The sequence below is a fragment of the Rattus norvegicus genome, chromosome 10 (assembly GCF_021556685.1).
Source record: "Rattus norvegicus strain SHRSP/BbbUtx chromosome 10, alternate assembly SHRSP_T2T, whole genome shotgun sequence".
Lineage (NCBI taxonomy): Eukaryota > Metazoa > Chordata > Mammalia > Rodentia > Muridae > Rattus > Rattus norvegicus.
Window position 1 is genome coordinate 69,058,733 of NC_141543.1, and position 24,597 is coordinate 69,083,329.

The 24,597-nt window shown below is 44.9% G+C and overlaps 3 protein-coding genes across 15 annotated transcripts in view; 2 read left to right on the top strand and 1 right to left on the bottom strand.

Annotated features, from left to right (window-relative positions):
* The window catches only part of Supt6h (SPT6 homolog, histone chaperone and transcription elongation factor), a 36,614-nt gene extending 30,883 nt beyond the window's left edge, over nucleotides 1–5,731 (bottom strand). For 7 of the 12 annotated variants that reach the window (NM_001191820.3, NM_001440115.1, XM_087571949.1 and 4 more), the window contains exon 1: nucleotides 5,589–5,731. The gene's annotated coding sequence lies outside the window, so the exon portion shown is untranslated. Of the gene's footprint in view, nucleotides 1–1,228; nucleotides 1,336–2,872; nucleotides 3,021–5,588 lie in introns of all 12 variants that reach the window. The other 5 variants (NM_001440114.1, XM_087571950.1, XM_087571954.1 and 2 more) reach the window with 2 other exon arrangements.
* Nucleotides 5,732–5,760: 29 nt separating this feature from the next.
* Sdf2 (stromal cell derived factor 2) lies at nucleotides 5,761–16,236 on the top strand. Of its 2 annotated transcripts, XM_087570538.1 has the most exons (5): nucleotides 6,020–6,199; nucleotides 11,933–11,981; nucleotides 12,062–12,189; nucleotides 12,720–12,916; nucleotides 15,610–16,227. In XM_087570538.1, exons 3-5 carry the CDS (start codon nucleotides 12,159–12,161, stop codon nucleotides 15,895–15,897), a joined length of 516 nt encoding a protein of 171 aa, XP_087426664.1. In that variant the 5' UTR covers nucleotides 6,020–6,199; nucleotides 11,933–11,981; nucleotides 12,062–12,158; the 3' UTR covers nucleotides 15,898–16,227. The 2 variants fall into 2 exon arrangements, with proteins under 2 accessions (NP_001099273.2, XP_087426664.1); NM_001105803.2 differs by lacking the exons at nucleotides 11,933–11,981; nucleotides 12,062–12,189 and having other exon boundaries at nucleotides 5,761–6,199; nucleotides 15,610–16,236.
* Nucleotides 16,237–21,234: 4,998 nt separating this feature from the next.
* Nucleotides 21,235–24,597, top strand: part of Bltp2 (bridge-like lipid transfer protein family member 2) — a 29,177-nt gene continuing 25,814 nt past the window's right edge. The window contains 5 exon segments of the mRNA NM_001427086.1: nucleotides 21,235–21,411; nucleotides 22,193–22,322; nucleotides 23,030–23,079; nucleotides 23,341–23,488; nucleotides 23,930–24,048. Of these exon segments, the coding sequence (NP_001414015.1) occupies nucleotides 21,344–21,411; nucleotides 22,193–22,322; nucleotides 23,030–23,079; nucleotides 23,341–23,488; nucleotides 23,930–24,048 (515 nt within the window). The 5' untranslated portion in view covers nucleotides 21,235–21,343.

The following is a 24,597-nucleotide window of genomic DNA, read 5'->3' on the forward strand; positions in this document are numbered from 1 at the left end:
GTTAATGTATGTTTTGTCTGTATGCTTATGTATACCATGTGCATGCAGTGCCTGAGGCAGCCAGAAGAGGGCATCAGATGCCTTGGAACTAAACTATAGGGATGCCTGTGAGCAAAAATGTGGGTGCTTGGAATTGAACCAGGGACCTCTGTAAGAGCAACAAGTGCACCTAACCATTTGAACCATCTCTCCAGCCCCTGGGATACTTTTTGGTTTGTTTCAGTTTTACTAGACATGGTTTCTCTTTGTAGTCCTGGCTGTCCCAGAATTTGTTCTGTAGACCAGGCTGGCCTTAAACTCACAAAGATTAGCCTGCTTCTGCCTCCTGAGTGCACGGTTGCACACCACCACCCAGCAAAACCACCACCTCATCCCCTGAAGTTTTTAAGGTTATAAATTGGTCCTGGAAAGTTTGTGGACTACTGTAAAGTCCTGCAGAGTTCTGGAAAGTCTCTGGATGGCACATGTCCCCTTCCCCACTCTCTTCTCTAAGATCTTTATCCTTAAGGTCATTTAGCTTGAGTAACGCCAAGTGAGTGTCTTAAAGATTTTGCCAATTAAATGTGAAGTTCGGGGTTGTGGGGGGGGGATTTAGCTCAGTGGGGGGTTGGGGATTTAGCTCAGTGGTAGAGCAAGGCCCTGGGTACGGTCCTCAGCTGGGGGTGGGGGTGGGGGACGGACAAAATAACAAATGTGAAGTTCTAGGCTGGATGTGGTGGCTCATGCCTTTAATCCCACAATTTAGAAGTGGGAAATCTCTGTGAGTTGGAGGCCGGTCTTGATTATATACAGAGTTCCAGGACTGTACAGTGAGACCACATTTCAGAAAAAGGAAGGAAGGAAGGAAGGAAGGCAGGCAGGCCGGCCGGCCAGAGAGAGTTAGAACCCCATCCCTAGATTTGGTGTTTTTAAGGCAGGCTTTTTCACTCTAGACTGTGTAACTTGAAACTTTACTCTGCAGGACTCACAGCAATCTTCCAACCTCACTCTCCTGAGTGCTGTGATTTAAAAAAAAAAAAAAAAAAATCGAGCCATCATGCCTGCTAATTTTAATTTCAACATTGCTCCTCCTAAGCCATGAACTGAAACATTAAAAATAGATTCTCAATCTCAACACACAGTTTGCTTTAATTAGGTCACCATACCATGAATTCAATCTTTTAAAGGGTCAATATCTTACATATTAGATGTTCCTGGTCTATTTAACAGAGCGGAATAGGCAACCTACCTGAGAAAACAACAGCTTTTTTGGGGGTGAAGTAGAGAGGCAGCTGGTGTTCCAAGTTGCATGCAGTTTGGGAAGACAGCTGAATCCCTTCCCTCCAAGCTCCAGGCCTAAATTAGAGATAAAGCACGCACTGTGCTATCCCTGTGGAATGCTTCCAGTCTAGCTAGCTCAGTGCTACAACTTTCAGTTGAGAGAGGCGTGCCAGAAGCAATCATGACTTCCTGTCAGCCATAGCCAGATTCACAGAGTGCTGCATCAGCACTGCAGGCTGAGGATGTCAAGCAGCAGCGATTCCAGAGTGGACCAAGCATCACCTGTGCATGCAGCATTATTAACAGGAGGGGTATGGGATGGGCTGATGGCAGCTTTGACTTTTGTACTTAGTACTCACAGGCTTCAAATTAAAGATTGTGAGTTAAATCTGTATCTGGAATAGGCTTTGAAGAAGAACAGTGGCAGGCAGAGGGAGGTTTCTCCAGGAGAAGCCCGCTGCAGTATAATATGTGGCTCAGAGGGAAAGGGTGCTGGTTACCATGACAACTCTGCAAGAGTACTAGAGCTGGGATCAGATTGCCACAGGGGAGGACTCAGCAGTCCCTCCTTTCCAACCAGAACTAGTAGGAGGCAATTAAGAGGAGACCGGGCTGAAGAGAGAATTAGTCTGTTAACTCCTTTTGTTTTGAAGCTTCAAGGAATATTTAGATTGTGCTTGTTTGTTTTAGGGTCATACTCTGTTCTGGGTCTTGGTGCGTAAAACTGAATGTAGTATGTTTCCTCACTGGTGGAGTTCATAATTTTCATAAATTACATTATGGTAAAACACAAATGAGGGTGGATTATATCTCAGTGATAAGACAGGACATTTGTATACCATGCACAAAACTCTTTGAAACAAAATCCAGTAATTAGTGATGAGAACAATACGCTGACAGAAGGCCTGGACTTCAGAAAGGGATGCCTGAGTGAGCAGGCCTGGAGTACCTTCCCACTTCTGGGGTGCTTAATCAACTAAAGAAGGTGGGGGGGGCAGGATTAAGGCAACATGAGCAAAACACTTAAGTTTATAGCCCATCTAGTCTGCTGTGGAGTTTAACACATTCTGCTACTGTGAACTAAGTTCAGGCTTATTTCAAAGGTACCAGTAAGTGACTATTCATTTGGAATGCAAAAACCTTAACGTCAAAAACAAAAGTCTCAGAACCTAGCTACATTTTAAAAAATTCTGATCTCAGAACTTCTTATGAAAAACCTAATTATAGGAAATTAAGGTATTTAAAATATAAGCTGGGGGCTGGTTAGATAGTTCAGCAGGCAGAAATGTTGGTCATGCAAGCCTGATGACCTCAATCAGACCCCCAAACACACAGAAAGGTAGAAGAGCTAACCCACAAAGCTATCCTTGGGCTTCCACATACAGGTGTGCTCACGCCTACAAAACAATCCACACTCTCTCTCTTAGGTATAGAACCCCAAGTCTCCAGCACTTGGCAAAACTTCAAGTTAGAAGCAAACATGGGCTACACACGGAGACCCTGTGGCAAACTAATAAGAGGACCATGAGATCTTCTAATAGAGAACTCAATCTGGTTTTGAAAAAGTGCATTCAAATAGACTTAGGCGGGAGCCAGGCATGATGGTACACACCTTTAATCCCTGGACTCAGGAGGCAGAGGCAGGCAGATGAAGGGGAGCCTCATCTACAGAGTGAGGAGTGATCAGCAGAGGGTAGGAACGACTGCTTGGAGAGACAGCTGGTTGAGGTGTGGAGTGCCTTCTACATAGCATGCATGACCTAGGCAGCAACAGAGGAAGTCAGTCTGACCAGAGAGAGGAAGGGGGATGTGAAGAAGGCTTAAGGATCTTCAAAGACTGTATGGGAATCTGAGTGGAAACTAAGGAGCTTGGATCCAGGACTTATGGGCAGTATCCTGCTAGGGTTCAGTATTGGTTTGATTAGTATGATTATATTTTTAACTTTAACCTTTGGGGAATGAAGAACTACCAGTATGCCTAAGAAGTAAGCAGCACAGTTTTGGAAAAAAGTTGATGCAAACCCCCCCTCTAGCCCCCCCCCCCCCCCCCCCGCAAAGGCCAGGGAGATGACTCAGCCAGCAAAGTGACTGCCACACAAACTGCACACAGAAGGACTACATTAAAATGCAGTAATGTTTTTAAGACTAAAAAGGAGGCGTTAGCTCAGTAGAGAAAAATCCAAGGACAGAGCATTAGCAACTGTACTGACTATTCCAGAGACTCAGAAATGAAAACAGAGTTTCCATTGGATTTGGCAACATAGTAGCTTCTGGTGACCATATCAACTTTGATGAGCAGTTAGAAGGGGAGTCAGATTGGTTTTAACTTAAGCTTCGGTGAAAGTTAAGAAAGTTGAACTGGTTTATAAGCTGAAACCTGACTATAGGATGAGAATTTAAAAATTAGGGTGATGGAGCTAGGCTTAGTAGTAGCACATGTTAATCCTTCTAGCACTGGGCAGGCTGAGGGCAGAGTGACCAAGAGTCCTAGGTCAGCCTATGTGTCAAGAAAGATGATGGCTGGAGTGGCCTTTGAAAGATATTAGGACATAATTTTGTTTTTGAGTTCTTTGAAACAGGTTTTGGTGACTTGAATTGGGAAATCACTGGAAGGAAGTCAGTGGTCATACCCAACCAAGACCGTGGTTGGTGACATTTATTAGGACCAAGAATACTGCTGGATGGTGGTGGCACAAGCCTTTAGTCCCCAGTTCTCAGGAAGCAGAGGCAGGCAGATCTCTGTGAGTACAAGGACAACTAGGAAGAGTGCTCCTGTCTTCAGAAACAAAAAAGAACTGGAGAGGGTAATATAAACTTTGACCGAATGTCAGGACTGTTCTACTTTATGGTGAGATTAATCACGTGGTAAGAGTAAGTGCATTTGGAGAGTATGGATACTTTGCCAATCTAATCTGATCTAATAGCCACACATGCCAACCAAATAAAATAAGGTGGTAGTAGTGGTGGGACACTAGGCATGGAGAGGAGCTCTAAATTCATGGTTGAGGAGAGAGCTGTTTTTCTTTGAGACAGGGTCTCAAACACAGCCAAAACTTCAATTCCATGATCCTCCTGGCTCAGCTTCTCAATTGTTGCTATAATTGTTTTGTAATTAAAAACACTGAAGATTTAAAAACTGTCAAGTTCAGTGTTCAACAATGGAACTGAACTTTCCCTCCCCAAAATTAATTAAATTCAACAAATTCCCCACAATGTAGCATCTTTCACTGCTGGGGAGGGGGCCAGGCTCCTTCCCTTCCTGCAGATTTACAGGCAGTTAACGGTTGCTAGGGGGGAGGGGCTCATCACGAGATCCCACCAATCCTAAGGATTTACAGTAATTCATTGTTGCTGGGGGGAGGGGAACATTTTCTTTAGGGTTGTAGTCCAGGCTTCTCTGAGTAATTCTTCACCAATGTACTTGTAAATAACCATAATTTAGCTAATGGAGGCATACACACATAATGAACGCAATGGAGGATTGTGAAGAAGGGGGTCAGCGGGAATGGAGCGGGGTGGAGGAGGAAAAAACAAATTACCCTATAACTTTTGATATTACGGTGACATTTCATGTAATTATTATAGGAAACCTGCCTCCTAAAGGAAAACAGGCGTCAATTTTTTCTGTAACACAGGGAAACTGCTTTACTTAGATATTTTGAACGCCTGATGTCAAGCAAGAATACACATTTCTGATTTAACAACCAATTCTAATATTTATGGTAGGTCTTTGGAAAGTGTTCGAGGAAATGAATTATGCAGGATGGAAGGCTCCAGGTACTTAAGTATAAACTCGCATCTTTTGAAAGTATTAAGGGACTTGCCCATCCGTGGGGGGTAAAAAGTTCAATTACTCAACAGTTTTAAAAGAGCTAACATTCAGCACAGTACACCGGCCTCATGGCTGAACCATAGTAAGCCCGGCAGGATCCAACGCCCGGACTAATTAATCCGATCACCTGATGCCAAGTAAAGAAACCCTTAGGTCTCTTCTAGTCCAATTTTTTTTTTTTTTTTTTTTTTTTTTTTTGGCGTGGCCCAGATTCCTGACGCCGCGGAGAAGATGGGATCCCAGAAAGCCTGTTGATTCAAGAGGCAACCCCAGGTCACAGGTTCCGGGTGGTACCGCGTGGAGAAAGGGCTGGAAACTCTGAGTAATCACGGCACTTTAATGTCCTTTTTTCCCCGGCAGATCAGGGAAGGCCAGGGCCCCCTTCCTTTCCGCAGTGAGCACCCCAAAGCCTCTTCCCTTATGGGACCAGGCCCCAGGAGTCTGCTCGCCACCTGCGCACACACACACGCAACACACTCTTCAGGCTGAGCTTTACCTGCTTGGAAGGCCGCTGTTTCTCCGCTGCGCTAAGCCCCCGCGGAAGAAAATGGAGTCGCCGATCCGAGACTGCAAAAGGGTAGCCCGGACCCACCGCAAGGGCCCTCCGCAGCCGCCGCCACCACCACCGTCGCCGCTGCTGCGTTAACGTCCTACGTCACCTCCGGCTCCCTGTCACTAGGAGTGGGAGGGTCATTTCCTGATCTTTTTCTCTCCGGTGTCTAGGGCTTTGGTTCCGAGTCCGCGAACGCAGACTGAAGACACATAAGGAACGCAGCTGCCACAGAGCACCCAGAACAAAGCGGGGCCAGCGTGTTCCTTAAGCCGCTCTAGCCAAAGGAACCATAAAGATTCAGGTTAAGGAGTCTTCACTTCCATCTTGGCGTAGTTCTGCCCTTGGCTTCCGGTTCCGGGGAAGGGCCTAATTTTCTTGGATGATTAGGGCTCTCGGATCTAGGATGGCTGTCTTGTCGCTTCTGTTGTTGGGTGGTTTGTGGAGCGCTGTGGGAGCGTCCAACATGGCTGTCGTTACTTGCGGCTCCGTGGTGAAGCTACTCAATATACGCCACAATGTCCGACTGCACTCTCACGACGTGCGCTACGGGTCAGGTACAGAGGGGGACCAACCGGGGTTGGGTGGGCTGCTTGGGCCCGGTGAGCCTAGAAGGGGCGGGGCCTCTGGCTCTGAGGGCGTGGTCTTGGAAAGTTGAAGAGGAGGAGGCGTTGCCAAGGAAACTTAGTCCTAATATTAACTTCTGTTTGATGAGCTGATGAGCTATGTGCCAAACGTGTTACATATTTACTTTCCAGTTTTTAACATTGTATTGAGGATAGATACTAAGGTTACTTTCTTAGGTGAATAAACAGACTCAGAGATATTACTCAGCCGTCAGCTAATGAATGATGGAGGCAGGGTTTAATCCAAGTCTGTCCAGGTTCAAACCTTTCAGATTCCATGGGCTGCCACTATTCTGTGCTGGAGAGGAACATTTAGAGCAGGACAACACACGCTGAATCTCAGATTTTAAACTTGAAGAGCTCACTCTGATTACAGCCCTTTGACACATTTTTTTAAATTACTTAGCAGTAACTTCCTTGTAAAAAATGTAAGCGTTGACAGGCATTGCAGAGGAAAGTGCTTTTTATCGTGTGCAATTAAAATTCTCAGTTATTTGGGGGCTCATTCATTTGGCCTAGATTTAAAGAGCTCTTTTATTTACCTAGTATTGTTCTAGACACAGGAAATACAGTAGTGAGTCAAACAATAAAACAAGACTAATGGGCAGGCGTGGTGGCCTAGATCTGTAACCATAGCATTCTGAAGTCTGAAGCAGGAGGATCAGGATCATGACTTCAAGATCAGCCTGGCCTATATAGTAGGGGCTGTCTCAAAACAACAACAAAAGAAGTTCAAAGGCTGGGTGTTAAGAGTATGCCAAGCATACTGAAAGGCCCCAGCTTCTGCCTCCACATTTTGTGGGAATAAAAGTAATGAAGTTCTTGAGGTGTACTCAAGATAACTTGAATGACTGATGATCCTATTTGCTAGAAAGGAAGTCACCTTCTAAGATGGTTGCTTAGTCTGTGTTCGCAACTCTCAAAACCTGTCCTTCCAGTTTAGTCCAGGGAGTGTATAGTCTTTATATTCCTAGCCACCTCATTCAGTAAACACCTACATGTGTCAGGCTTACTACATTTTAATTTAATGTTTCCTGCTTTGGGTCCACCAAGTTAAAATGGCGTTAGAGAGAAGTCTACCAGACTTCAAACCTCTACAGGTGGTCCCTAGGGGTGGGCCATTGTTCATTCTGAACCTTAGGAGAAGAATCTGTGATACAGAGTTAGATACAATATTCTTTTAAAAATTTGGCTTGTTTGTTTGTGGCTAGAGACAGTCTCTCTAGCCCTGGCTGTCCTAGGCTTGGAACTCAATATGTGATCTGACCGACCTTGAATGCACAGAGGTCCTACCTCTGCCTCCCAAATGCTACAATGAAAGGCTTTAATTTTTTTTTTAATAGCATTTATCTTGTGTGTGTGTGTGTGTATTTAGATGCATGGTTGCCACAGTACAAATGTGGAGATCAGAGAAGAACATTGTTCTGTCCTTGTCATGTGAGTCCTAGGGATTGAACTAAGATTAGCTGAGCCATGTTATAGCCCAGATACAATTTTCTTGTTTAGAAAATGGTTGAAGATACATGAGTAGATCAGATTGCTCAGCATGAGCTATATGGTTCTCAATCTGAAAACTAACAGTTAATGTTTCTTAAATTACTATATCTGGATCTCCAAGTATTTAGGAACAGATCAAAGGCCAAATAGAATTCTGGACATTCCTAGGTATCAGGAGGTCTCTGGAGGAAGTAGAGGATTGAAAAAGTAAAAGGGCTGGGGAGATGGCTCAGAGGTCAAGAGCACTGTGCTTCCAGAGGTCCTGAGTTCAAATCCCACCAACCACATGGTGACTCACAACCATCTGTAATGGGATCCGATGCCCTCTTCTGGTGTGTCTAAAGACAGCTACAGTGTACAGTGTACTTACATATAATAAATAAATAAATTTTAAAAAAGAAAAGAAAGTGAAAAATCAAAGAGACAATCAAAATATAGAAAACAGTGCTGGAGAGGTGGCTCAGTGGTTAAGAGTACTTCCATAGGTCCTGAGTTCAATTCCCAGCAACCTCATGGGGCTTCACAACCATCAGTAATGGGATTCGATGCCCTCTTCTGGTGTGTCTGAAGACAGCTACAGTATACTCATATACATAAAATTAATAAATATATCATTAAAAAAAGTATTTGATGCTCTTGCAAAGAATCCATGTTCCAGTCCCAGCATCCACATGGTGGTTATCTAACTCTAATTCCAAGGGATCTGACTCCTTCTGACCTGTGGGCACAAGAATGCATCTGGTGTTCAGACAGGCAAAATACATAAAAAGATGAATAAGTCTAATAAAAATAGTTTCTTCCGGGCAGTGGTGGCTCATGCCTTTAATCTCAGCACTGGGAAGGCAGAGGAAGGCAAATCTCTGAGTTCCAAGCCAGCCAGGCTACATAGAGAAACCCTGTCTTGAAAAAAAACAAATAACAACAAAATGTTTCTTTAAATGTATAGAACAGGACTGAATTCTGATGGAGCTGAAAGGCGATAAGAAGTGGGAAGAGCTGAACCAGGTGCCATAAAAGCAGATGGAGCTCCATGAGTTCTAGGCCAGCCTAGTTAGTCTACATAGGAAATTCCAGGCCTGCCAAGGCTACCCAGGTCAGACCCCGTCTCAAAATATAAAATTAAAAAACAAACAAACAAACAAACAAACCAACCAGAGTTTAAAAGATGTAACAATGACATGGGTTGAATGGAATAAGCCTGGGAAAGGGACTGATTGCTTGGTCCGTTTATCAGATCATTAGTTCAAAGCCTGAGGTTTTGTTATTTGGTGAAGTCAGGCAGGGCATTGGAAGTGAAAGGCCATCTAGGAGGGAAAGTATCTCTGGAGTAAGTAGACTGTAAGAATTTGACAGAAAATAGAATGGAGAAGACGCCCTTTGGACATGATGTGTTAGAAGAGGAAATGCTCTAGAGTCAGGTTACCTGCCTCAGGCTTAGCCCAGTCATAGCTCCATGACTTTGGGTATATTACTCACCCTTTCTAACACTCCAGTATAAAGTAGGGACAGTAACAGTAGCTATCTGGGAATAAAATGCCTTCGTTATGGAGAATGAATATTTAAGTAGGGCAGGAGAGCTTTAGTCTTACTATTCAGGAGACAGAAAGAGACAGGATCTCTGAGGTCAGCAGCTCTACCTAGTGAATTTCAGGCAAGCCAGTGCTACACAGTGAGACACTGTCTCAACAAACAAAAATCTATCTTAGCAGCTGGGCTGTGGTGGTCCATTCCTTTAGGAGGCAGAAGATCTCTTTGAGTTCCAGGCCAGCCTAGCAGAGCAACTTCCAGGACAGCCAGGGCTAGGGAAACCCTGTCTCAAAAAAACAAACAAACGGGGTTGGGGATTTAGCTCAGTGGTAGAGCGCTTGCCTAACAAGCGCAAGGCCCTGGGTTCGGTCCCCAGCTCCGAAAAAAAGGAAAAAAAAAACAAAAAAAATAAAAATAAATAAACCAAATCATTTAAATGAAGAACTTGGATTAGCCCTCTTGGGGGGATGGTTTTGTACACCATATATTCAGATGCTAATTTCCATGCCCAGACATCTGGTTGCAGTCCTCCAGTTTCAATGTTATGTAAAAATTGTTTTCCATCACCTCTGATTGGTTAATAGAGAGCTGGTTCAGCCAATAACTGGGCAGAAAAAAGAGAGAAGGCAGGACTTCCTATCCCAGTCAAGGGGTCCCAAAGAGGAGTGGGGGGGGGGGGAGCAGAAGGTATGAAGAGACCACAAGGAGGGACCAGGAAGAGTGGCCATGAGAACGCTCTTGGAGCAGAGTGAGCCTGAGTAAGACTTGGATCACAGGTGAAAGACCACAAGGCTGGGAAGTAGCTAAGTTAGCATAGTAGAATAGATGACATTCTGCCTAGTTAAAGGCTTGCAGTCTTTTAATAAATTTATTAGGATCCATGTCATTTATTCAGGAACTAAAAAGGACTAGAGTGGATGAAGAAACACCTGTCCTTATTTGGGAGCAAGAGGGGCAGAGCAAATCCGCTGATTACTTTTACATAGCCCCATACCTGGTGACAGTGCGTTTTCCTTTAAGAGCTACGGCTACACATTTTACTAAGTGTTTTCACCATGAAGAGTTATATAATCTTAGTATGGCTACAAATTCATGTGATCTAAGAATATTTTATTCCTGGCTTTTTGAGACAAGGTTTTACTATACAGTCCTAACTGGCATAAAACTTGCCAGAGGACAGCTTGGGACATGCTGGCGGTCTCCTGCTACCTCGGATCTTCAGGATTGAACTCAAGTATAACATCAAATACCTTTAACCTCTCAGCCAAGTCATTGTCTCTTTTTATGCTTTAACATTTTTTTAATTAATTTAGATTTGTGTATGCACTAGGCGTGGTGACACACACCTTTAGCCCCAGCTCTCAGGAGGTAGAGGTAGGCAGATCTCTTAAGTTCAAGGCCAGCAGCCTGGTCTACATATGAAGCTCTAGGAGCTGGGACTACATAGAGAGACCCTGTTTTTAAAAAAGAAAATTTGTATCTGTGTGTGTATGTGCATGTACTCTTGTTTTTTCAAGATGATTTCTTTGTGTTAGTGAGCGAGTCCTGGCTGTCCTGGAGCTCACAGACATCTGTCTGCCTCTGCCTCCCTGTGCCACCATGCCTGACTCCCTTTACACTCTTTACCTGGTTTATGGAACTCCATGTTTGGTTGTTAGGCTAGTGTGGCTAGTAACTTTTTCCCACTAAGCCATCTCCCTGGCCTACCTCTGTGTTTTGGGGCACAATCTGTCGCAGACACCTGGGGCCCATCAGTGTGGCTACGCTGGCTGGTTAGTGAGCTAAAGGCTGGCTTGTGCTGCCTTCCCAGTGCTGGGATGACAAGAGCAGTCCACAATGCCCATCTTTTTTTATGTGGGTTCTGAAGGTGGAGCTTAAGTAATCAGGCCTGGTAACCAGAAAACAACTTGCAGGAGTCATTCTCTTTTCCTGTGTGGCTCTGGGGATGAATTTAGGCTGGGGCCGAGGTAGCCAGCCTTGGATATCTCACTAGTCCTTCACACACATTTAAGTATACTTATCTACAGTATATAAACACATTGAGTGTGTTTTAAATTTTAATGTTGTGGAAGTAAAATATTCTCAAATGTATGTTTCCTCCCCTCCATACCATTTGTGATATGGGGCACATCCTTGGCCCCAAAAGAGGAAGGGGTCAGGTTGAGCTCCCTTGGCCTTTCTTTTATCAATTTAATTCATTGTATTGTTAGCTATGGTTAGTGCAGAAAGGGAACAGAAAGCTCACAGCTATTACTCAGTTTTACAAGACCCCATTCAGGGAAAAGAAAGTCTGGTATTTGCCAGCAGATCCAGGGTCTTGGATGCATTCCTGATGAGGGGTCTCCTTCCTAGAGAGGCTATGCCTAGCATGGGTACCCCTCCATCAGAGGAAGGCTAACTGATGGGCCCATGTGTGATCTCAGACAATCACAGAAGCTGTCATGGTGGTGGGGTCCCCCATCTTGGGAGGACCTCTGTGGGAGTTCAGGCTGTCATTGGCAGTCACAGCAACAGCTACGCAGTCTTTCTTTTCTGTGGTCTCACTACCTCCCAGGAGGGACCTCCAGCTACTCAGACACAGCCTTCCGGGATTAGGCACATTAGCTGGTAACCCTCTGCTAACCGTCCTCTCAATCCCAGAGCCCCGGACAGGAGGGGTAAGCAGCATCCAAGCATCCAGTATCTCTAGACGGTAGCTTTTTCATAGCTAGTGACACCAAGCTCTCTGCACACAACACCAGACCTAACGCCAGCTTTTCTTTAAACTCTGGCTGTTTAGCATCGTGGTTTTGCTGAACTTATCACAGCCACAGAGGATCAAATCCATTGCCTGTCTAAGGCCTTAAGGGTGCAATGAAGAGTCACAATGGCTCTCACAGAATGTATCTCACTCTGTAGTCAACATGCTGTAACTCAGTGTTCTTATGCTCTTAGTTCAGTCATGGCTGCTGTTCCACCACAGCCAGTGTGTAAGAGTGAAATGTCAGGATCCTTCATATCTAGAGATGATACAATGGAGGTGTGAGAGGTTTTCTTAGAAGCCAAGCAAGCTTGGCAGAAGCTTTACAAATGGCGAATGGGGGGGTTGGGGATTTGGCTCAGTGGCAGAGCGCTTGCCTAGGAAGCGCAAGGCCCTGGGTTCGGTCCCCAGCTCCGAAAAAAAGAACCAAAAAAAAAAAAAAAGTGCACATAAAGGAAGATGATTGCCAAGGAAGCCATGGTGGGGGGGGGGGGAATCACCTCATGGATTCTTTAAAGGAGGGAACTAAGACATAAATGCATATCGCTGCTCTCACTTCCTTTCCCACACCACACAAATGGCGAATGGGTCCTTGGTTGCTCCCATCAGGGCACAGATGGCTCGTCAGGGTGTCGGGCGTCTCCAGACGCCTCTCCTCTCTGCCTTGCTTTTGTTTCTTGCTTGCAGGTAGTGGGCAGCAGTCAGTGACAGGTGTGACCTCTGTGGATGACAGCAACAGTTACTGGAGGATACGGGGGAAGACAGCTACAGTGTGTGAAAGGGGAACACCCATCAAATGCGGGCAGCCCATCCGGCTGACACACATCAACACAGGTCGAAACCTGCACAGCCACCATTTCACTTCACCTCTCTCTGGAAACCAGGTGAGGTGGTGTGTGGTGGGTGTTCCTGCCCTGCCCTGCTTCCTTACTTGTTTAGTCTCTTGGTGCGTAACTCCTTCTTCCTCCCTTCCTCCCTTCTGCCTTTTCTTCCTTCCTTCCTTCTTCTCCCTTCCTTCCTTCCTTCCTTCCTTCCTTCCTTCATTCATTCTTTTTTTCCTAAATATGATTGACACACTTCACAAACTTGTGTGTCCTCCTTAAGCAGGGACCTATATCATCCAATTTTAGTATATGTGCCACTATAAGGAGCACATTTACCCTTTCCTTTCTAGGTAAGACATTCTTTTTTTCTGCCGACTTGGAGAAATGACTCTGTCTCTTAAGTGTGAAGAAAATTGTTTCAGGTCAGAATGGGGAAAAGTGAGAAATGGGGATGAAAGGCAGGATAGGATACATTAAAATACCAGTAAGTTTGAAAATAAAGAGGTTTGCAGGGCTGGAGAGATGGCTCAGCAGTTAGGAGCACTAGCTGCTCTTCTAGAGGATCCAGGCTCAATTCCCACATGGTAGCTCATGATTGTAACTCTAGTTCCAGGGGACCAAACACTCACTTCTGGCCTCCTTGGACATCAGACATTAGGCACTCAAGTGACACATCAGCATACTTGCAGGCAAATATTTGTATGCATAAAAAATAATAAAATAACTTTTTTGTTTTATTTTTGAGATAGGGTCGCACTGTCTAGTCAGTCACAGATAGTCTAGAGCAGTGGTTCTCAACCTGTGGGTCATGGCCTCTTTGGAGGTATCAAATGATACTTTTACAGGGTCACCTAAGAACATCAGAAACCACAGATTTTTACATTACAATTTAAAACAATAGGAAAATTGTAGTTATGAAGCAGTAACAAAAATAATTTTCTGGATGTAGACCGCCACATATGCCAGGTTGGATTGTGTTTATTTGAGACAAGGTTTTATGTAGCCAGCTGACCTCACGCTCACTATAACTCTGCTGGTCCTCAACTCTTGGACCTCCTGACTGTGCCTCCCAAGTCCGTAGGTTATAGGCATATGCTGCCAGGCCTAGTTTTGGCCTGTGCTAGGGACCAAAGCTAGGGCTTCATGAATGCTCCAGAAGCACTGTACCCTCTGAGCTGCCTCTCCAGGCCCTGACTGTGATGTGTGTGCCTGCATCTACTTGAGTAAGGCAGGGTTTCTTTGTACTAGTCTTGGACTCACTCCAGTTGGCCTTGAGCTCAAGGCCTCCTGTACCTTGTGATGCCTGACTAGAATTATTTTTCATCTATATTTTATGTGTTTGAGTGTTTTGCCTAGACATATAGCTGCACCGTGTTGTGTGTGCAGTGCCCTGGGAGGCCAGAAGAGGGCATCAGATCCCCGGAGCTGGAGTTGCAGGTGGTTGTGTGGGTGCTTGTTATCAGTCCTGTCATCTGGAAAAGCAGCATGTGCTCTGGGTTGTTTTTTAAACTTTTTTTTTTTTTAAATTTTTTTTTCTCGGAGCTGGGGACTGAACCCAGGGCCTTACGCTTGCTAGGCAAGCGCTCTACCACTGAGCTAAATCCCCAACCTAATTAATTTTATATGTAAGAATACAAAGTAGCTGTCCTCAGACACTCCAGAAGAGGGCCTTGGATCCCATTACAGATGGTTCTGAGCCACCATGTGGTTGCTGCGAATTGAACTCACAACCTCTGGAAGAGCAGTCGGTGCTCTCTTAACCTATGAGCCATCCCTCCAGCCCCAAGCTCTGGGTTTTTGTTGTTTTTGTTTTATTTATTTATTTTTACTTCATGTGCTTTAGCGTTTTGCCTATGTGCATGTCTATGAGGGTGTCAGATCCCCTGAAAGAAGTGTATGCTTATATTATCTCCCCACCCCAGCAGTTAAAATAAGTGCGGAGTTTGTTTCGAAGAGCAGATACAATAGTGTGCACCCATAGTCTCAGCTGCTTAAAAGGAAGAACGCTTGAGCCCACATGGACTCTGCCATCTTGGACAGCTGAGCAAGCCCATGTCTCTAGCAGCAGCAAATCAAGGACTACCAGCAAGATGGCTGAGTTGGTAAAGACACTTGTTGACCTGAGTTTGATCTTATACCTACCTTTTGAAAGGAAAACCAACTCCATAACTTCTCATTTGACCCCCACATGCATGCAAGGCCATGTGTGCACCTACACATAAGTAACATTTAAAAACGTATGACAGATATAGTATTAGTGTGAAACGTAGTGTTTGGATCATAATTGGAGACAGATCGTTTTCTCTTGTGCCTTTTGTGTCTCTTTTTATTCCCCCAGAGTTTAGCTCATGTAACAAAAAATGTTTAACAAGCTGGGATTGGGACATGCCTCTAATCCCAACACTTAGGAGGCAGAGGCAGGTAGATCTTTAAGTTCAAGGCCAGCCTGGTCTACAGAGCGAATTCCAGGACAGCCAGGGCTATAACAGAGAAACCCTGTCTCAAAACAATAACAGCACCAATATTTGTGCCTTAACACTAGAAAATCCAATTCTGTTTCCTTTGGGTTATTTTATTTCTCTTCTCACTGACTCCTTATTTATCTGGAGACAGAGTCTCTTCTAGCCTAGGCTAGCCTCAAGCCTATGTTGCTGGTTGATTTTGACCTATGGGTGTGCTCTACCATTCTAGGCTCCGTTCCTCCACTCTTCAGACCTGACCACATGTTAATGTTGCCATTATCTGTCTTTTAGGAAGTGAGTGCCTTTGGTGAAGAAGGTGAAGGTGACTATCTGGATGACTGGACAGTGCTCTGTAATGGACCTTACTGGGTGAGAGACGGGGAAGTGAGGTTCAAACATTCTTCCACCGACGTACTCCTGTCTGTCACAGGAGAACAGTACGGTCGACCCATAAGTGGACAAAAAGAAGTACATGGTATGGCCCAGCCAAGTCAGAACAACTACTGGAAGGCCATGGAAGGCATTTTCATGAAGCCCAGTGAGTTGCTGAGGGCAGAGGTCCATCATGCAGAGCTGTGACTCTAAATCCTCTGAGCCACTGTCGCCACACAGTGTTTGTAGACATCTGCTGCTGCTTCACCATGGGATCCCTGCTCCTGGTCCTCTGAGTGTGCTTCATTTGGACCTGCAGTCCTTCACACTTGAAATGGTTGCTCTCCCAGGTTTAGTCAGTTCTCAGGAGAGGACTCGTCTGTGAAGGCAGGGCTACCTTCATTCATGCTGGTAAAAGAAGTTGAGGAACTTGCCTGTCTTAAGTTAAGCTGGGAAGGTTAACTCCACAGGAGCTTGGCATCATGATTTTCCCCCGTTTTGTCTATCTCCAAAATGATGAATAAAAAATAAAAAGAATTTTATTCATTGTGAGGTCATTTATTAAGCAGGCTGTTTCACGGTCTGCTGCTTAATTCTCACGTCCTGAGACTTTTTTTTTTTTTTTTTTTTTTTTGGTTCTTTTTTTCGGAGCTGGGGACCGAACCCAGGGCCTTGCGCTTCCTAGGTAAGCGCTCTACCACTGAGCTAAATCCCCAGCCCCACGTCCTGAGACTTTTAAGGTGCTGGACTGCTGGCTCTTTTAAGGGTTTATTTGCATTTAATACTTTTTTTCTCTGTATCTTCAATTCTTCCCCAGCATGTCTTTATGAAGTTTTGACTGTATGTAAGTAAGATCTTCACAGAGTTCAATATGGTATCTAACTGATGACAGGTCTTCCTGAGGAGCTGTTATGTAGATGAGAAAAGGATTTAGGATTACCAAAACCAACACTAATTGACTGCTAATCTAGGCACATCTGCTAACCCTTCATTTAATCTTCACAGACCTGTTATAGGCTAGATACACTTTCAACAGTGTGGAAGAGGAAAACTGAGTAGCCGTCTGCATTCCTGAAAGCAGTCGATACTTTTCGGGGTAGGAACTGTACCTGCCTTGGTCTTTTCACCTGCACCACAGTGTGTTTAGCTCTTGGAAGATGGCTTTCTTTTTTAAGGTTTTGTTTATCCTTCCTCTGCCACCTCACTTCCTCCTTTCTTGTTCCAGTTAATTCTAGAGTTTGCTCCTACATTCTTAGGCTGGGCAGCAGTGAACAGAAGTGACTTCCATCTGGTGGAATTTCAGTGACTGCAAGCTTTTTTTTTTTTTTTTTTAAGTTTTTTATGTATAAAACATTTGCCTGGATGGATGTCTATGTACCACACGCCCAAAGAGGCTGAAGACCCCTGGAACTGAAGTTACAGGTGGTTGTGAGCTGTGTACTGGAAATTAGACTGGGTCTCCTGGAACCCAGTTTTGTGTGTATGAGAGAGGGGGGGGGTGGATTTGTTGCTCTCCTATGTAAACCAGGCTATCCTCCAAAACCACAGAAATCCACTTTTAAGACTCCTGTGTGCCGGAATTAAAGGTGCATATCACCACGTGCAAGTTACTACTAGCTTTTTTTTTTTTTTTTTAAATTTTTATGTCCATTTGGTTTTTGGCCTACACATATATCTGTGTGAGGGAGTCGGATCCATTGGAACTTGAATTATAATTGTGAGCTGCCATGTGGGTGTTGAGAATTGAACCCGGGTCTTCCAGAAGAACAGTCAGTGTTCTAAACCACTTAGCCAAATCTCTAGCTCCTCTACAAGCTTTTTTAATTTTAGAAATATTTGCTTTAAGTTGTTATGTGGAATATTTGCAGATAATCAGTTCTGTGGTAAGCATGACCCATGACTGTAAGAAACTATAGTTCTTTTTTTATTTATTTAGTTTTACACTCCAGATTTTATTCCCCTCTTGGTCCACCCCCGTAATTCTTTTTTAAAGAACTTGTGTTCTCAGTAAATTCAAACAAAGAGTTAGAACTCCATCCATGCCCCTTCATCCCCACCTCTCAATCCCCACCCCTGTTCTTCCTTGCTTATCCTACTATTGTTACATTGGTTCCTTGTATCTGTTTAGAAAGAAGGAGAGAAATCATGAAGTGATGGGAGGTGGTAGAAGGAGAAAACAGAAGTGAAAAACTTGCCTGGAGATCCACACCTTTAATCCCAGAATTCCGAAGGCAAATGATTCTTTGAGAGTTTGAGGCCAGCCTGTCTACGGAGTGATTTCCAGGACAGCCACAGAGAAACTCTATGTCAAAAACAAACAAACAAAATCAAAACAATAAAATAAAAAACTTTACCAATTAGTTTGCTTAGAAACATTTTAGTTACCCAGAGGTAAAATTCAGACGACAAAGTCCTGCTTTGCTGGACAACTGAAAGAAAACAACCCCAGCTCCTAACTACCCAGTTAGGCTTCATACCCATTAACAAGAGGAGTTTGCCTCACCAAGGGGAGGCAGAGACCAGGCAGAGGCCAGGCTAGTCTGGTCTAAACTCTGTGAGGGGGGACAGGGGTGGGAAAGAACTTAACTCTGCTAGGCATCAGAGAAGATGACTCTCAATGAAAGTCACTCATTAAGCTGTGTGCCTCTTCTCAGGGAAAGCATAGCTTTGTCAGTCTGGAGAGAGCTGTGACAATATCTTTAAGGAGTAGTAAGTCTCCTTACTTGTCCCAAATAACCAAACTTGAAGTTTTTGTCTCTGTAAAACATGTTTAATCATTCAAAGTGTCTGGAAACTAAAAGAGATTTACAGATGAAAGTGTATCAATGCAATGTTATAGTTCAAACCTTTATACATGTAAAGAATCCCTGTTCAAGGCTGGTGCTCAAGCTATTGTTAAAGAGGGTTTCCTTTATCAATCCCTAAGTGTTTGGGGTGACTTCTTGCTGGGAGAAATTAGTCAGCTATTTCAGAAGTAATCCTAGTACTTAGGTGACCGAGACTGGAGGATTATGAATTCCAGGCTGGATGAGCTGCATAGGAAGAACCTGTCTCAAAAATAATGAGGCCATGGTGTTCATGTGTGTAATCTCAGCACTCAGGAGGCAGCGGTAGGAGGGTCATTACAAGTTTGAAGCCAGACTGGTTTACATATCAAGTTCTTGGATAGCTAGGGCTGCATACTGAGACCTAATCTCAAAAATCAAAAATAAAGTAAAGAAAGAAAGAAAAAAGAGGGGAAAAGGGGGGGGCGGATGGGCTGGAGAGATGGCTCAGTGGTTAAGAACACTGACTACTCTTCCAGAGATCCTGAGTTCAATTCCCAACAACCACATGGTGGCTCACAACCATCTGTAGTGGGATCCGAAGCCCTCTTCTGTTGTGTCTGAATATAGCTATAGCATACTCATATAAAAAAATTAAAATAAATCTTAAAAAAATAAGTCTTTAAAAAAAGAGAGAAACAACATTTCAACATTTTTTGTATGATTTTTTTTATTGTTGTTGTTTTTTGTTTTTTTGTTTTTTTCCGGAGCTAAGGACCGAACCCAGGGCCTTGCGCTTGCTAGGCAAGCACTCTACCACTGAGCTAAATCCCCAACCCCAGAAACAACATTTCAAGCTGCGAGTTAGCTCAGAGGAAGAGAGAAGAAAGGAATTGACAACATAGCCAAGTTGCTGAGTGAACAAATTGAATAAGATGTGTCAAGAGCACTAGGTTCTTGTGCCCACAGATAAACACTGGGGAAACCAGGAATGTTTAAACATGCAGAGGTGTCTCCTTAACAGAGGAGACATATACCTGTTTCCTACCCAGAAATCCGGGAATGCACATTGTTGATAGCCTGGTAATCTGTGCTGTCTGTAGGGCCAGGCCACACACACATGGTATCCCCCAGACTAGGACATTTATCCCAGACTGTTCCTCTCTAGGACTTTATCTTCACTGTTGTTTCTCCATCAAAAGAACCAGTCCTTACGAAGGAGGTCCCCTTTACATTACAACATCCTAGGTAACCCCTGTGCTATCTGTAGGGCCAGGCTGCTCTGACTCCTTTTATGCTCATCTCATTCTTCCTAGACCCTCATACTGAACATTGTTTCAGTCGATAGAACTCATCTTTTTGCTGTAAACATGTTTTTTAAGTTTTGTTGCCCACACAGGATTAAGTACCATCAGAAAACCGTCCCCCTCCTCCCCAATTAAACTGTGTTTAAATATGTCTGAAATAAACTGCCAGCAATGCCAGCTACTGAGTCATGTTGAACCTGATTTCCTTCTTGCCTCCTTTGGATTGTTACTCTGCTAGCCCTGGTGTGTGCAGAGACAGCCCCCACCCCCTGCACAAGACAAATCTGAGTACAGAAATGCGACACATCTCTCCTTGTCTTGGATTGAGTTCTTGGACCCTACCTGAGCATTGAGAAACCACATTTGAATGAAAGGCTGCAGATTTTGAAGATGAACTGGTGTGTGTAGGCCAGAGGACAACATGTGGATTTTGAGGATGGAAATCAAATCCTATGGCCTGCCAGCAAGTGCCTTTACTTATTGAGCCATCTCATAGGCCCTGAAGTTATTATCTAAAGGGGCCAAAAGAGAAATTCTGAGTAAAATCTGGAAGAATCATAGGCAGATTAGAACCTGAGAGCCAAGAACACGAAATGCTCTATAATACCTTGGAATCATCTGGATTTCTTGATCGGGTACTGTATTAGTAAGTCATTAGTCAGACACTGACTCATGAAAATAAGCATAACAAATCTTATCTACTTCCTTCATTTTACAAAGAAGAAAGCAAAATTCACTCTGGCCTGATTTGACCTTAAATTCTGTAGTTTACATAATTAAAATTGCTTCCCAGATAATCTGTAAAGGATAGAACAATATTTACTACGTGTATATTTCACCCTGTTCCAGGTCCAGTTATTGGTGGTGCTATACACAATCGCACAAACCTAAAAGTTCAATAAATTGTACAGAATAGCTCTCTGAACGAAGGATGTTAGAAGATACTATCTGGAACAGTATTCAGACAGCAAACAAAGTTGGTTTCCTTGTGGGATGAGTCGACAGCTGAGGTCTTTGAATTACCTGTTGATTTCCTCTGCAAATTTTTGCAGACAGGATCACTTCTGACCTACAGACACTTAACTTTGATCTGCTCCCATAACAGGATCTATGGAGCCAGGCTCGCTCTTAATGGCCTTAGGGAATGCGTTTTGGAAGTGGAACTTCAAAGAGGTGGAAACAGCCATTCTGGTCACCGCCCCGCGAGCGGGTGCGGACTCTGACCCCCGCCCTCTGCGCGAACCCAGCGCTCTTCAGTGTGCTGCGCAGGCTGCGCTCTAGGCGCAGCGCGCAGGTCAGCGCGTTCGCGATCCGCCCCGCCCTCCCTCTCTCGAGCCACGCCTCCATTCCGCGCAAGCAGCAGTGGACCCTCTGTGCTCGCGCACGCGCGCGCGGGGCGGGGCGCGGAGGGAGACAGCGGCTGGTCGCCTAGTCGCCGGGGCGGGGACGCGCGCGCGCACCAACGCTTCCTCGCCCTGCGTGTGCGTGCGCGGCGGAGGCCAGCCGCGGCACTGTGCGGTTCCGGCGTCGGGGCCCGGCATGGCGGGGGTCGGGGCCAGGCCGGGCCGGACCCGGACCTAAATGCCTCTATTTGTCTCCGCGCTGTTGGTCTTGCTGCTGGTTGCGCTTAGCGCACTCTTCCTAGGCCGGTGAGGGGATTCCAGCCATATGGTGGGGGGACGAGGAAGAGGGGCTGTAGGAGGCGCGGGTTGGTCGAGCTCCTTAGGCGGAGGTGGTAGCAGGAGGGGGCGCGAGCAGGAGGGGGCGCTCAGCCAATGCTGAGGTGAGGGAAGGCGAGATTGGGGGCAGGGGCGGTGAAACATCAGGCTGGGCCCGAAGCAATGCAGAATCTAGGAACTGAGTATGTGAGTGTGAGGAAGGGGGCCTCTCTTGGTGGTCCATTCGCCTCAATGCCCTTTTCCTAGATTGCAAAGGGCACCTGCAGCCCCACCCTGGAGAAAGGTCAGGAGGACTGAAGCGGGAGCTAGGAAAGCGGTTGCAAGCAGTCTAGGGCAGAGCGGTTCTTAAGCAGTCCCGAGAGTGACCTCTGCCTTCTTGCAAACGTCTGCAAGGTGGGGGACGCAGACAGGGACCCTCTAGGGAGTGTGCGATGACGTATTTCACACGCCTGCCTTCAGTTTGATTGCTTTTTGAGGACCTTTACTTTGGGTTCCTAAAGATTTGAAGGTTTCTTTCTTTTTCTTTTCTTTTAACCTCTCTTAGAGGGTGAGTTTCATTTGCCTAGTTTTGTTTGAATTTAGGGACCCGTGGTCCTGGTTGTTCTGCTTAAATGAGTATGACAGAAAAATACTTTAGGAAAAATCGTAAAGTTCCTAAGAAAAATCCGGTTTCAGGATACCACCCATTGCAAGGCCTTTCTAGAATCAAAACAGGGGAGAGGGTCTTCTAATCCAACTGGTTTTTATGCAGGTGGCTTGTGGTCCGGTTGGTCACCAGGTGGTGTCAGCATAAGTTGCAGGCAGAGCTAAAGATTGGCTCCTTCCGATTTTTTTGGATCCAAAATGTCAGTCTTAAGTTTCAGCAGCACCAGCAGACGGTGGTGAGTTCCGGGAATTGCAGAGGGTGGGTGGGGTGTGTGTGTGTTAGTTAGGGGATAGGGAGGACAAGTAGTGGATTTAGTTGCTTTTCAAACTTTAGTCTCCTTCGTGGGTAGTTTTCCTAGTTAACTCCACCCTTATGTTTTTGTCAAGAGGATCTTAGGAGCTACTTGGAGAACCCTGCAATTGATGCAAGCTGTTTAAGGTGTTTGTGGGACTAGACCTGGTGGTATAAACCTGTAATTCTTGCCTCTCAAGAGAATGTTAAGTTCAAGGCCTGCCTGGGCAACTTAGTGAGGGCATGTCTCAAAATTAAAATTCAGTGGAAGAGCCTGGTATCTGCTGGGTCCTCTTTAGTATCCAGTACCAAACAAGTGACACAGAGTATCCAGGATATGGAAGAAAGATACAGAAGAAACCAGAGAAAGATAACAGGAAACAGCAAACTAACTGTTCTAATTTAAGAGAGGAAATAGGGTGGCAACATGTCCATAAAAAGAGAACTACTAAGCAAATTCAGCTAACATCATCATGAGCAGGAGAGCCAGTGCCCATCAGAGAAACCAGGGAAAGAGGAAGGGGTATATTTGGTGGGAGGGCCAACAGAACTCCCTTCTCCTGGGACATAGGACCTTTCCTGGTTTATAAACCTGCCCATCATTGCCTTCCTAGCAACCAGTGTACACAGCTATCTTTCCTATCATTTTAGGAAATTGACAACTTGTGGATTTCCAGCAAACTCCTTAGCCATGACCTTCCGTGAGTAGTAGAAATGTTTTGAGAAATGTTTTGAGGTTGAGTTTTGATGATAAAATTCTTCTACGGAGACATTCTAGTCAAGGTGGGAGGGGTGGTCTTGCTAGAGTCTCCTAGTCCAAGTGCTGTTTTGTAAGACCTGCTGCAAAGAACTTTCTCTGTTATTGGAGCTGTTAAGGGACTGGGAGAGAGAATGTGAGGGAGGAAAGGAGACTGCTGTGAAAGGGATGGACCAGATAATAATGAGGCTTCTCTTCGGGGCAGACACTATGTGGCATTGTGCTTTGGAGAAGTACGCATCAGGACGGACCTACAGAAGGTTTCTAGCCTGTCTGCCCCATTCTCTCAGAACACAGAGGTGGAGCAAAAGGAACTGTCCCTCAGCCCATCCTTGTTGAAGATCTTCTGCCAAGTAAGACTACTTTTACTATTTTTAAAAATTAAATGTTTTTATTTGTGTGTGTGTGTGTGTGTGTGTGTGTGTGTGTGTGTGTGTGTGTACACTCCTGCAGTGACCAAGAGGCTGGCAGAGAGTGTTGGATTCCCCGGAACTGGAGTTAGAGGCACTTGTGAGCTACTCTGTGGGGGTTTGGGAATTGAACCCGAGTTCTTAGGGAGAGCAGCCAGTGCTCTTATTCAATGAGCCATCTCTCCGGCTCCACTTCTGCTATTCTCAACTTGATTTCAGGGATGGTCAGTTGGCTTTGACTGGGCCAGGCTTGGGGTAGGGAATTATTTTACTATCTGGAGGGATAAAAGCTAAGCTCTTCCTTTCTCCAGTGGAAAGGAAGAGTGATGCCTTTGTGTTAATGATTGCTTGTTAATAATTGCTTGTCTTTATAACTCCTTCTAGCTATTCTCCATTCACGTAGATGCCATTAACATCATGGTTCTTAAGGTGGCTACCTCTGAGTCCTTGTGGCACATCCAGATCAGTAGAAGCAGATTTCTTTTGGACAGTGATGGGAAGAGGTAAGTGGTAGGTAGAAGAAGCTGGTAGTATCCCTGTTTGGGATTGCTTGAGAGAAATTGAATGTCAAAGCTTGTCAGGTTCTCATTCTGTGCAGTCTTGAGGAGAAGCCAAGACTGGCTGTTCTTTTTCTCCTAACCTTTCTTTTTTAAAAAAGATTTATTTATTTATTATATATAAGTACACTGTAGCTGTCTTCAGACACACCAGAAGAGGGCATCAGATCTCATTACAGATAGTTGTGAACCACTATGTGGTTGCTGGGATTTGAACTCAGGACCTTTGGAAGAGCAGTCAGTGCTCTTAACCACTAAATAATCTCTCCAGCCCTGCCCTGACCTTCCTACCCAACAGATTAATAGAGATAAGTAGTGAGGAGAGGGGTCAAGAGTTTTTTGTTTTGTTTTTGAAACAGGGTCTCACTGTAAAGCTGTGGGTGCCTTAAAACTCTATATGTAGATCAGACTGTCCTTGAACTCACAGAAACCTACATGCCTTGCCCTGACCTTCCTATCCAACAGATTAATAGAGATAAGTAGTGAGGAGAGGGG

What these genes read in the sequence shown, in the direction of transcription:
- Sdf2 (NM_001105803.2), top strand. Translation starts at nt 6,025, where the DNA reads ATGATTAGGGCTCTCGGATCTAGGATGGCTGTCTTGTCGCTTCTGTTG. An exon ending in CGACGTGCGCTACGGGTCAG is followed by an intron (nt 6,200 to 12,719) that starts GTACAGAGGGGG and finishes TCTTGCTTGCAG; the next exon opens with GTAGTGGGCAGCAGTCAGTG. An exon ending in CACCTCTCTCTGGAAACCAG is followed by an intron (nt 12,917 to 15,609) that starts GTGAGGTGGTGT and finishes TCTGTCTTTTAG; the next exon opens with GAAGTGAGTGCCTTTGGTGA.